Genomic DNA, 13,920 nt, shown 5'->3' with positions numbered 1-13,920 from the left:
CAGTGTTGTTTAACAAGAGAGTAGTTCTACCTGTCAGTGTTAATTACTGCTCTTCCTGCTGGGGTTTTTACAAGAAAGTAGGCCAGCAGGAAGTGTCATTATATTACAGCCTGTGGCTCTGAGCATGTGTTCCTAACTTGACAGTCAAGAGGCATCCTTTAGCATTCTTCACTGTCTTTTTCAATATGAAAAACAAACAGCTCGGATTGCACACAAAGAGGAAATATGCTATCGTATGCATCTGCTAGAAGAGAAAGATACAGGTATGTAGAGAGCAACTTCCTACTGAGGTAACAAAAACAGTTCCTGGTGTGTTCAGGATTTCTGATGTTCTTTTTCAACTTACATAATAAAGCTCATAGAGACTATTAAAATTAAACTTTCCCAGCCTCTCCTCACATCCCTCATCTCAGTCAAAAAAAAAAAAAAAAAAAAAAAAGACTGATTAGCTGACTTACCAAGTGATAAGGCTTTGGGGGACACAAGAAAGGAGGAATAGCTACCAAGGAAATACATACTGCTGAGGTACCCATCCCAAACAGGAAAAGCTCAAAACAAAAAAGTTCGAGTTACTCATGACAGCTCCTACACCTCTGTCTGTCACAGCTAGGTAACCCACTCAATGAGGATAACAAAATTCAAAAGATACTTTAAAAGACACTATCATTTCAAAACATTAATCAAATACAACACAAGGATATGCATCAATATGGAGTAGACTTAGCTATTGTCAAGAAAGGGAGATAAAGTTTCAAGGGACTGTGTATAGTTCTAGCAGAAACGTGACCAAAGTTTACCAAGCATCTGAAGATATCTGTGGTCTCAAAGTTACTTTGACTTTTTCTGAACTGTTGAGCAATATAATAGATTTACACACTTGCAAATTCTAGTCCTAGTAAATAGCTACAATGAAACCATACTACTTTCTAGATTCGGAGTTCCTACATCAACCTCACCAATACAAATATTTTTCTTTCAAATTCTATCATTCAAGTGGCTGTAGGCAGTTTTTCCAGAATAAACACTTGCAACAAAGGATTATACCTATGAAACCATAGGAGAAAAAAAAAGGCTTTGCATTTGAGAAGTTATCTGAAATGGACCTTTCTGCAACTTCTACTACTCAAAACCCTGCATTTTCCATGAAGTAAAAAAAAAAAAAAGCCACACAAACACACCCCCTAAAACCCCACCGCACACTCAATTTGAAAGCAATCCTGAAGCTGCACTCAAAAACCCTCATTATCCAAACAGCTCTAATCAACTGACTTATTACCACTGCATCTTGTAACTTTCCCAAAGATTGCAGATCTCAAAGCCTTTTGTACAACTGCAAGTATTAAGGAAATGTTACTGGTCCAGCTTTATGAGCTTAATTCTTGGTATATACTAGAAGACATTAAATGTTTGGCCTTATTTTTTCCCAGAACTATGCAGTCGTCACTGTAGTCTAACATCTTCCACAAAGCCTGTTTTCAAGAGCTTTTTTTTTTCTCTCGTTTTGTTTTTAAATTTATATATACATATATTTTTATTGTTGTTGTTCTTGCTTTAAATTTCCACAAAGAGAACATTAGCAATATATTTTCAAGACCAGTTAGCATTCATATCTCCTCTCATTTTTATGGTTATACCCCTCAAGTTAGGCATCGCCTAAAGAAGTTATCGAAGCAAATAAGAAAACCATTTACATGTAAGCATTTCTGAATCCAGATTTGGAAGCCTGACAAATTCAATTAAAAATTCCAGCAGAAATTAATGTGTTAGTTTAAAATAAATTTCAAAATCAAGACTATGGCCATGATGAGTAACATTTAAGTATGCTATTAAAAAAAGTTTATGCAATATTCACCAATGATTCAAATCCCAAGCAATTAAAATTGAAACATCACATTTCAACATGAACAACCTGTATCAAGTAGAATAAAGACCTCAGAGGAAAAGTGTTCTTACCCTCATAGATCGCTTTGAAGCCTTGAGCACTGACAGCAAAATCAGTGGTGAAACAGAGGGTGAGGATAGATCCTGTGCTCACAATAGATGATGGAAGCTGAAACCCAGATAACCTGTGCAATAAAAAGGCACAAATTATAACTTTTGAAATGAAGAAAGTAAAGGACATCAGTAGGAGTGATGAGCATATTTCTATACTCGAACACCAATGTGTTATGCTCTGTACCCTGATGCAGTCTCTAAACATTCAATGCAAAATTTCAAACATGTTCTTGAGCTTTTTAACCCTCATATTAACACATTTGTGCACTCTCCAACAAAGAACACCAAAAGAACGAACTGTTTGTATCTACTAAAGACAAATAATTTTTTTATACGATTCATTTCACAACAAAGACAGGTAAGTTTAAAACACCTAGAAGAAGATATCCAGGCCTTGACTCACAGCGACAGCTAGCACAATTTGAGCTGGCATGGACTACCCTGTCTGTCCTCCAGCTGCTGCTTCAGAAAAAGCATGGATCTCATGTTCAATGTCATATACATTAACTGACCGGAAAACAAACAAACAAAAACATTCCATGTTAACTGCTTCACAAAAATTACATTTCCCATCCTATTAGCAGTTTTACCTTTAGCTTATCCAAAATTCTGTTTTGTATGTATAATGACATTGCAATACTAATTTTAAGATTTCTCCAAATAAATGTTTTGATTCATTTTGAGGATAAAACAGACAGAAAAAAATGTTTACAACCTTTACTGAAATATCACTACAGAGAATTCATTAGAATTGGCTGATAACAGTGAGAAGTTGATTTCTTAATGATTAATTTTGCATAAGTAAAACGTAAGACACCATTACTGTCCCACAAGCCCAAAACTATACTGTCAGCTTACATAGCTAGCTAATCTCTATGTTTTTCAATAAAGGTATTTGATCCACTGAGTACAGGAACAACATACCAGAAAGTCACCTTTTGTTCAAATTTCACCCCAAAAGAGCTTCTTGAATTCAGACATTGGAACAGCACAACAGAAAAAGAAGGCAAACAAAAACACAAATGAAAAATGCTTTGGTATAGTTTTAATCCAGACAGTTAAGACAATCCAAAGCTTCAAAAAAAAAGTCTTGCCTTTGAAATCTATTGTACAATGATGCTATAGTTCATTAATTGGCATCTGGAACTGCAGAAGATAAGTAACTGTAAACAACATAGTAGTACAGCAGTATCACTGAACTAGAAGTTCTTTGCAAAATTAGGCTTATTTAAGACCACTCTCATATATAAAAACATATGAGAAGAACTCCATGCTTGAATTACACCAGTCAGGTGGTTCCCCATCTCCAATTTTGAGCTTTGGAAAACAAAGACTCAGATGAGTCAGAGATCAAAGTGAGCAGAGCTTTAAATACAGATGAAGGCATAGAGTCAAGGCAATATAAGTCAGCAACAAGCTTTCTGCAATTTCTTCCTTTCTTTTTAAGCAACATTGTCTCCTGTGTGCTAATTAGCTGTTTGCTCTAATCTTTTCACCTTCTGTGTACTTGTCAACTTATTACTCCTATTCTTTTCCACCTCATTTACTCCAATTCCAGAAATAACAGGTTGATTTTCCCCTCAATTCTCAAACAGCAGAACTACCGTGAGGCTTGCCACATCTTATGTTCAGACTTTTATGTTCTCTCACCTCCACTAGACGTTGCAGTTTGTAGGGAAATGTGCCTCTTGTTCTATTTAATAAGTTAGAGTGGTTATCAGTAGTGCCCTACATCTGGAGTGTACTGTATGACAGTTCATTATTAATTCAGGGTATGTATTTTCTGATCTTACTCACATGTCTGTTCCTTCTTTGAGAAGGGATTCAAAGAGTTCTGGTTTTAACAGGTTGGGGGTTTTTTATAGCACTACAGTATTTCCTGGATATAACATTTCTTGCTGAAATAGAGGAAACTAGCATGCATTGTAGGGGAAGGAAGGAAGAAAGGAAAGTCAGGTTGAGACACATAGAAAGATAGCAGCTAGCCTCAACACTTCACACTACACAGGAGACCTAAAAAAAAATTGATTAAAAAATTTCAATAAAAAGACAAAAAAGTTGTATCAATGCAGAACTACACAGCTTTAGCTACCTCATTCCTGATCAGTGTTTGCTCCACTTAGTACAAATTTGGTTCATATACATGAACTTATTTGAGTAGTAACTGGACATCTGAGCTCGTTATGTTTTCTAGACCTACCTACTTTGATTCTGTTATGATAATAAGTATCACTCCTACAATACGGATTCTTTATCCTAGAATAAATAAAATTGTTTCTACAGTATCCCCCTTGAAATACTAAAGATTGTTTTTTAGGCTGACATTGCAATTCACATTAAAGGAAGACAACTATATTCTTTTATACCTTAAATCAGTGTACTTAAAGGTTTCACAGATGTAGGAAAAGGAAAATATATGGTAACCTTCAAGGAATTAGTACGTCAACTCAAAACCTATTTTTTCAAGCCCTTAATATTACAGTAATCCTAAAAAAGATTATGGAAAAGTCTTTAATAGAAAAAGTCCGTATTTCAGTCATTCAGCCGACTACCTGGGTGCCTCTACAGGAGCCTTGCTGCCTGAAGTATTTCTGAAAGCATCTCTTCATACTGTTCTAATAAATTCAGTAAGATCAAATGCCATGAAATTGAGTGCAAACAAAAACTAGAGAGCAGATGAAAATCTAGTGTTATTCTTCAGATGTTTCCAGAATTAAAACACTGCTAAACTACCAAGTCATTCCCCCTTTACCAACATTTTTGCTAGGTAGTTATAGCTCATGAATCATAATGTGTTTTGCACATTCATTTCATCATGCAGAAAAATCACACACCTTCTCATGTTGCTTTACTTTGGAAATGTATCTTGACAATTAACATGTAGGCCTTCACTGCAACCAGAATGGGAACCGTTTAGACAGACAAGCGTGTGTGTGCTAAGAAAGCAGAATCATTTCAAGTCACTCTGAATAAAACTGTCACTTGATAAACTTGCACTACTTCATACTGAGCATATGGCAATACTTTAAGCTTAAAATATTGCTACTTCCTAAACCTGCAGTAGCATTAATCTGCCTGAAACGCACACACTAAAATACTTTTAATCCACAGATGGAATATATTTGGCTCGTCTATAAAGAAGAAACAGAACTTGTAATAGAAAACACAGTGGTACACCAGTACTGAGTGTTGGTTTTTTTTTTTTCCTAGAGAAGGAAACACAAAACACCACACATGTCATTCTCAATTCTCATGTCACAGATCTTGACATTCAGCCATTTCTAGTGATAAGGTCTATAAATACATAGATTTTTTTTTTTAATGTTCTTTTTTTCTTTCAATAGCATAGCAATAGGTCCAGCTGGCTCTGCTCAGAATTTCCTGGCACTAAACCTATAATGCAGCAAGTCCTCGGGGGGGGGGGGGGGGGGGGGGGGGGGGGGGGGGTTGGCAATATGGTTAGGGGTCAGTAGCAAACTACTTACAGGAAGGGGCTGAAGGAATAGATTTGTTGAGCCCTTAAAAGATGACAACTAAAGGGTGAAACTTACTGCTGTATTCAGCTACCTAATGGAGCAGTATAGAAAAAAGCCAAGTTCTTTTTGGAAGTGCAGAAAAGATGGGAAGCAACAGGTAAGCTGCAACATGAGAAATTCCAGGTTTTGTATTCGAAAAAACACACCACCGTGATGATGGTTATATACTGGACCTGATGCCCATAGAAGATCTGGTATCTCCATCCTTGGAGACATTAGAAACTTGATAGTGCAAGCCAAACAGCATCATCTATCTTCAGTCTTGGCTCCAATGTCAGCAGGAGATAAGAGCAAATAACCTAGTTTCTCCTAACCCAAGTTATTCAACAAATCCATGACCCATCAGGAAGGCATGGGCACAATCCCTATCACAAACAGCTGCTGTAAGGAAAACAAGAACACTCAGCAGTTTCTGAGAAAATACATAAGTATTTAGCCTAAGAAATTTCAGGTTCTTTGCATAAGTTCATCAGAGATTGAACTTTTTAGCAAGTCCCAGCTGTTTATGTAGAAACTGACAGGCCTTCAAGCATGGTTAAAGCTGAACCGATCTTTGCAGGTGTTTTGAAGACATCCTTGACACAAAACCAGCTTCACCCCTCTTCCTTCAAATGAGAACTACTATGTCATTGTTCTCAGAGTCGCTAGGTTATTTTTTTTAATAAACATTTTGTACCACCCTCTTGGTTGAAGCAGTCAAAGGAAACAAATGAAGCTTTCAGGACAGCTATCCCACATGAAGACTCTCATATGATCAGACCACTTTAACAACAGTATGTACTGATTTCACACTTGTCAAAAAAAATAAAAAATAAAAAATCAATGAGCAGTTGCAGATGGAAAACAGAAGCATTTTTGCTATTTTATTTGCTAGCTTATTTATTCCTACAGCTGTCTGCAGTCCAAAGCAATGTGTTCAGGTTACCATACGTGACAAAATTTTGTCAAGGGTTAATAAATTTCCTTGGGAAATTTAAGAGCTACAAAAAAACCTTAAGAGGAAGAGGGCATCCTGCACCCATAAGGAGAGATTCTTTTTCTCAAATCAAGCCAATGAAATCTATGAAGACACATTATTATAATTAGAAGGAGAATCAGATCTGTTAAACATTTTTAGGATTGTGCCTTACATATATACACACATACACTTTTATATATATATACACACACACACACATATATGAGCCCTGCTCATACATCTGTACAGCTTGTTCCCAGAAACATTCTCAGAGGAAATAACTAGAATCTATTTGGCCAAGACAAAACATTCTTGCCTGAAATTAGCTAACAGATGTCTCTTGCAAAAGGTATTAGCCAAAAGGATCAATGTTATTAATAACAAGGTAAAGTAGAAGTCTAAGTTTCAATGAATTATCCCAAAAGTAATTTTGGGCAAACGATAAATGACAAAATCAGAGATTGTTTTTTTCCTCCCTCAAAATCTGTAAAACATTTCTCCCATTTTACTATAAAGTGATATAGATCATTAACTGCCATAGGAAACATCAAAAAGCTGTCTGCCATCAGTGTCGTATCTTCCAGATTTTACATACTATTCTTAAAATTGTCATTTAATGTATAGCAGATCCGTAAGCTCATTTTGTATCGAACACCAGACCACATTAAAACACAAACTTATTGGCAGGTGCCACCTCAAAGATTGTGCTGATCAACCGCAGATCAGAAAGTGAGGCAAGCTAAAGGGCTTAAGGACTAAGGTTTTAGCTATCTATTGTATTTCTTCAGATCTACCTCACTGCATTACAGAAGTTGAATACCAAGTACAACACACCAAAAAAATGTTTAAAAGGTGGTATCTCATACTTGGCTTAACTGGAAATTATCCTAGAACTATACTGTCAATAAAAAGCAGGCAAACCCCTTCTGTGTTTAAGGCATCCAACATCACCATTAGTTAATAATATGTGTATGCTATTAGGCATCTGAATAAAAAACAATCAGGATGCAACCCTATGGATTCCTGGCATTTATTGCTGATTTTATAATTTATTTACTAATGCCTTTGTGGTTGGTTGACCTTGTCCAGCTGCCAGACCCCCACCCAGCCACTCTCTCACTGACCCTCTTCAACAGGACAAGGGGGAGAAAATAAGATGGAAATGCTCCCTGGTTGAGAAAAAGACAAGGAGATTACTTACTAATCACCATCATGGGCAAAACAGACTTGACTTGGGGAAAAGTAGTTTAATTTATTGCGAGTAAAAGTATGTTCGGATAGTGAAAAACAAGGATAAATAAAATCAAACACACACACACAAGCTCAATTTCACTCTCACATTCCCAACTCCTCCACCTCTTCCCTCAGGCGGTGCAGGGGGATGGGGAATGGGGTCAGTCCATAAGGAGCTCCTCTCTGCCGCTCCTTCCTCTTCTCCCTTTCACCCTGCTCCAGCGTGGGCTCTCCAAAGGCTGTCTCTCCATGCAACATCCGCCTGCTCCCCTGTGGCATCTTCCACAGGCTGCAGGGGAACCTCTGCTCAGGTGCCTGCCGTACCTCTTCCTCTCACCTCACGCTCACAAAGCTGTTTCACTTTTTCTTCCCTCCTCCGCTCCAGTGCTTCCTCTCCTTTCTTACATACACTTCCCCCAAGGCCCCATCACAGTGGCTGCGGGGCCCAGCGGTGCCCAGCATGGGTGGGTCGGTGCCGGCTGGAACCGGCTGTGTCCGGCATGGGGCAGCCCTGGCTGCCTTACAGGCCCCACCCCCCACCAGCCCCGGGGCACCCAGTACAGCCTTAACAATGTGAGCAAAGAACACTTCAAAAGCATCATCTGTTCACGGGCACCTCAATTTTACGTATCAAAAAGTCAATTCATTAGTATGTTGTCTTAGTAATTAGAATCAGTTTAAGGTATCCAAACATCCTGGACAGAAGAGAAGCTACTGCAGTAATTTACAAGAAGATGTTAACTCTAGTTATTCCACAGAAAATAACAACACCGCTATGAGAACGAACAAGATTACAGGATACACATCCATGACGTGACCTTTTATAAAGCCACTTGCTATCAGCAATAAGAAGAGTTACCCACAGGTTAAGACACCTAATGCTACATAAAGCCAGGAGACTAGCAAATCCATTCCAGCAAACCAGGCTGTTACCAGTAACAAGGTGTGACACCACAAAAGCCTTATCTTAATAATTTACATCCACTCTGTGGCCAAGAGGAAGTGAAGATTTAAAACCCAACTCAGATACCATCTTGTACCTAAAGGAATGAGAAGCTACTGTAAGATTAGTACAAGATCCATAATTTATAATCTCTGATTTTTACCACAGAAGATAGACTAAATATATATATATTTAATCTCACTACCCCCAGCCTCAACTTCTTTCAAGTCACAGAAAAAAGGAAGACATATAGAACAAACTGTTCAAGGTCAGGCTTTTCATTCAGAGACTCTAATCTGGTGGCATTCCTCAAGCTTGAAATAACACTAACTGGTCCCTTAAAAAAAACTATACAAGACACACTACGACAGTCTGAGCCCCTGCTCAGAGAGCACACCCAGTCCTCCACACAGGAATTACCCTTTGCTTCCCCAGCTCTCCTGCACAAAGAATACACACGACAACACATCCTCACATTAATGAGTGTTACCCGCCTTTCTTTCCCAAGAAAAACAAACAAACAAACACATTAATTAAACCCCCTTAGCTCTTACATTTCTTTCTCCAGCAGTGCCGAGTCTTCCTCAGTGCTGCTTTCTCCAGGTTCAGACTCCTCCATCTTCAGGTTCTCTCAGGCTATAGACCCACAGCAACACCCAGCACTGTTCTTCCAGTCCTTCACTTCCCGCTCTCCCATCAGATGGCTACAAGACTTCTTCCACCAGCTGTCTCCCTTACACCCCAGGAAACCCTTGCAAACCAGTCAGCTGCTCCCTGATCCCTCATTTGATTAATTAACACCAGGTGCTCCTCCACCCTGCTAACTAGAGGCAGTTAAGGTGTGTGTACCTTATTAAAGTGGCACTAGTAGTAGCAGTACACAAAAGGCTCGTCTCCTACCTGGGTGCCTTTTTTTCTGTCATCTAAGATTTATAATCTTAAATTAATAATCAGTTCTGAATAGGCAAGAGATTTTTTTAATTCAAGCCTTTCATATAGCTAAATACATGTATGTTTTTTCCATGGTATGGTCACGTGAAAACTTCCTGATGTTTCCTGTGACTTTAGCTTAGCTTAGAATTAATTGCAGGAATTATAAAATTACTATTTTGCTAGTAAGGTAAGGATGGAAGCAACCAAAAAAAAAGTTTCCTCAGTAATATCCCGAAGGTCCCTTATAATCAAAACTCATAGCATCACAGAATGGTCTGGGTTGGAAGGGACCTTAAAGATCACCCAGTTCCAACCCCTCTGCTATGGGCAGGGACGCCTCCCACCAGACCAGGCTGCTCAAAGCCCCATCCAACCTGGCCTTGAACACTGCCAGGGAGCGGGTAGCCACGGCTTCTCTGGGCAACCTGTGCCAGTGTCTCACCACCCTTATGATGAAGAACTTCTTCCTAATATTTAATCTAAATCTTGTCTCTTTCAGTCTGAAACTGTTACCCCTCGTCCTATCACTACACTCCCTGCTACAGTCCCTGCCCATCCTTCCTGTAGGCCCCCCTTATGTACTGGAAGGCCACTACAAGGTGTCCCCAAATTTCACCAAGTTCCGTCATTAAGCAGAAAGAAGCTGCAAGCTTGATTTTGACCTATTTATACTTCAGAAAAAGCAGCTGGTTTCTCTAGATGCCACCAAATGGACACGGTGGCAAGGCTCATGTCTGCTGCAAGAAGCCCTGACGCTGCAAAGTAATAGCCTGTGACTGCGGTTACCGGGTGTCAGTAAGGGAGCGGGAAAGCAGGAGATGAATTGGTCAATGCCAAACGAATACGCAGCTGTGAAGGGGACAGAAGCGGAGGCAGGTCCCAGCAAGGCAGTGGGGCTGAGGGCTGTGAGGGGGATGCAGCTGCTGGCAAAGGCCTGGCAGGTCTGGGCAGCCAGCAGGCTCCAGCAGCACGGCACAGCAGACCCGAGACAGGGCAGCTCCCAGAGCGCTCACAGCCGGTGGATGGGCCCAGTGGGGTTTGTTACCCACGCTGAGAAGAAAAGGGCTTGCCTAACGGGAAATCACAGGACTTCCCCACAGTCCCAGGCTCCAACATAGCACAAGCTACAGAAGAAAAAAGCCAGTTTATGCCTGAAATGAATGGCAGCCACCAAGACTGGCAGCAGCCGACCAAATGAACCAGTAGTCCACGGCACCATGCTATGGCTCCACGAAGCGCCTTCTTTTCCTGGCAGACCTTATCATTATACTATGTATTTTCTTATTATTTCTACCCATTTTACACAAAATGCAGCCACAAAATTGTTTCACATGCCTCTGTGCTAAATGCTAAATCAAAGAAAACATCAGCTAATATTTGATAAAACTGAACAAAAATAAAGTAGTGCTGTAAAGAGGGCCAAAAATAAAGTTGTACCATAAATCATTATTGCCAGAGGGATAAAAACAGTTTCCCCTTTAAGAGAAAGAAGTTATTTCAGTTACTATAAAGCTAATGACTCTTTGTGCTTGAGAAAAAACAACTGAAACTTTTAAGTAAGATCATATATTCCACATTAACAATTACACAAGCAGACTACATTTCTGCTTTCTGTACACAGATGTTTAGACCAAAAGCACCTCTCAGGTGTACTGGTATGAGGACAGATGGACTCAGTAGAAGTAAAATTACACAGATTTAAATTGAAACGTGATTTGATTCAATTAATTAATAATTATATTTCAAAGAAATCCTATTTTTAGAGAATTATGTAAATAGGTTTCATAGGCTGAATTATTTCTTCAGGCCTGTTACCTATATCCCTATATCTGTTAGCTCACTAATAGCAGTATAATGATTTTAATAATAAAAAATATATTAGTAAGACCATTGTTAGTAATAGATTGCAGGCAAGATTTGACATTTTTTACTCAAGAAAAGTCAGTAAAACTAAGACCTGTCAGTGATTTTGCCACCGGTACCTTGTCAAACAGTTTAAGATATAATCTGAGAAAATATTTGCATCACCCAATTTAAGCTTCATTATGTGACTTTTGTCTGTTTATTCTCACATATGGGTGTCACATCATGTTCAATCCTCTTTTTGGTAGGTATGTTGCATTAATACATGACAGTGTATATAGTGATCTGTTATTTTACATAACTTCAGTTGTGCAGGTAGCTTGCATTTCCTATGTCATAAGGCTTTAGAGAGAGATCTATGTCAGGCTGGGAAAAACATTACAACAATGAACAGTTGATTCAACTTCAGAATAAATGAGAATGAATTTTATTTGAAACTTTATTTACGAATCTCTTATAAATCATCCATAACGTTGTAGATGATATTCATGCTCCCACTTTTGAGCTGTTTGGAAATGAAAAAGGTACAGAACCCCCATCTGAAAAAAATAAAAAGAGAAGACAATCCGAAACACCCAAAACCTCAAAACCCTATCATAGGAAGACAAATGGTATTTTATGCCTCTACTAAAAGGAAATTAGAGAGGAAAAAGTCTGTGAAGAGGACCCTCTTTCTCTTCGCAGGCCAGCCACTAATAACTGAAAAATAACCCACATTTCCACCTCCCTAGGTTTTACAGGCTCACCTTTTATTACAGTATCAGAGCACCTCCACAAAAAACAGTGAAACGAAGCCAGCGTAAATGGAAATGGAATGATAACAAGTGGCTTAGAAGCCCTGCAATACACAAAAATTGCCTGAGGGGGGAAATAAATCAATTTCTGAAGCTTTCTTTTAACGTTTTTACAAATTGGATTACAATAGTATTGCCAGCTGAAAAAAAAAAACAACTCCAGACTTTTTGGTGGCACCACTTTAAGCAAAGGCCTCGAGGCAAAAGAAAATATACCAGCAAATATTTGAATGGATCAGATTTTAGTACAAACGTTTGTCTTTTGCAGCAACAGGGAGGTATCTAAAACAATACGTTACTGTCTAAACACAAGTCTATTTAACAAACTGTTTATAATAGTGCTCAGTGTTCTTTCTGTAAGGAAGACCAAAGATTTCTGCCTGGAACTTTATTTTGTGAATCTGTGAAGCTTCAAATGTGGCCAATGGTACACAGTAAAATCTTGAATACTTACAGGGCTTTGCAGATTTCCATTATCTGTTTTGCTCAGGCTAGACTGTCTAGCTTTTTTTTTGTCATTGCTCAATTCAAAATACGTACTAAAATACTAATGATTGAAGTCATGCCCATTAGTGATCTGGGATCTGACTGTTCCTCATAATTTTATTGAGACATATACCCTTTTTGATTAATGAAAGGTCATCTAATGATGACCTTTTTGATTAATGAAAGGTCATCTAATTAAATATTTACATGTTTCTAGAGAGTAAAATATTCTATTTTAGTATTTTCTAGTCCATACTTTTTAACTGCTCTTGCCAAAATGGCATTTTTTACACATATTGCTAATCCATTTTTTTTTAGAAGAGAAAAAGTGATACAAAGTTAAAAACAACCTAAGTTTAAAAAAAAACCCAAACATTTTTATACATCTCTGACTTCATAAGACAAACTTTAAAGCTGACTTTTACCTGGTTTTGCAAGATTTGAGCTTAATTTTGTTTACCTAAATTTGTTCTCAGTAAATCAATCAGATCCAAAATATTGGAAGTTAGATGCCTTAATTTTTCCATGTCTTAGTTTATCATTTGCAAAATAAGGACAAAATTACTAACTAAAAAGATTCTTTTGGATTCAAAGAGATGGAGCATCTCTCCTATGAGGAAAGGCTGAGAGAGTTGCAGTTGTTCAGCCTCAGAAGAGAAGACTCTGGGGAGACCTTACAGCAGCCTTTCAGTACTTAAAGGGGGCCTACAGGAAAGATGAGGGCAATCTTTTTAGCAGGGCCTGTTGCCATAGGACAAGGGGTAATGGTTTTAAATTAAAGGAGGGCAGATTTAGACTGGATATAAGAAAGAAATTTTTTACGATGAGGGTGGTGAAACACTGGAACAGGCTGCCCAGAGAGGTGGTAGAAGCCCCATCCCTGGAAACATTCCAGGTCAGGTTGGACAGGGCTTTGAGCTACCTAATCCAGCTAAAGATGTCCCTGCTCACTGCAGGAGGGCTGGACTAGATGGCCTTTAAAGGTCACTTCCAGACCAAACCATTCTATGATTCTACAATTCTATAAATTCAAGTACATTGCAAATTGTAGACAGATCCAGAGTTATGGGAATAGGATGGGTATATTTAAGTAATTCAAATCAAAGGAAAATTAAAATAAGGTGCAATTGTCTCATTTTAAGCAATTCATTTTGGCAAATGAAACTTGAGATTGTTTGG

The 13,920-nt window shown here is 38.4% G+C and overlaps 1 protein-coding gene across 1 annotated transcript in view; it reads right to left on the bottom strand.

Annotated features, from left to right (window-relative positions):
* Window positions 1-13,920, bottom strand: part of CSMD1 (CUB and Sushi multiple domains 1) — a 1,224,748-nt gene that overhangs the window by 870,231 nt on the left and 340,597 nt on the right. The window contains exon 3 of the mRNA XM_086461528.1: window positions 1,954-2,066. Within this exon, the coding sequence (XP_086317654.1) occupies window positions 1,954-2,066 (113 nt within the window). The remainder of the gene's footprint in view (window positions 1-1,953; window positions 2,067-13,920) is intronic.

This window comes from Leptosomus discolor, chromosome 2, assembly GCF_034619465.1.
Source record: "Leptosomus discolor isolate bLepDis1 chromosome 2, bLepDis1.hap2, whole genome shotgun sequence".
Taxonomy (NCBI): Eukaryota; Metazoa; Chordata; class Aves; order Leptosomiformes; family Leptosomidae; genus Leptosomus; species Leptosomus discolor.
This window is presented reverse-complemented; position numbering and strand designations above follow the sequence as displayed.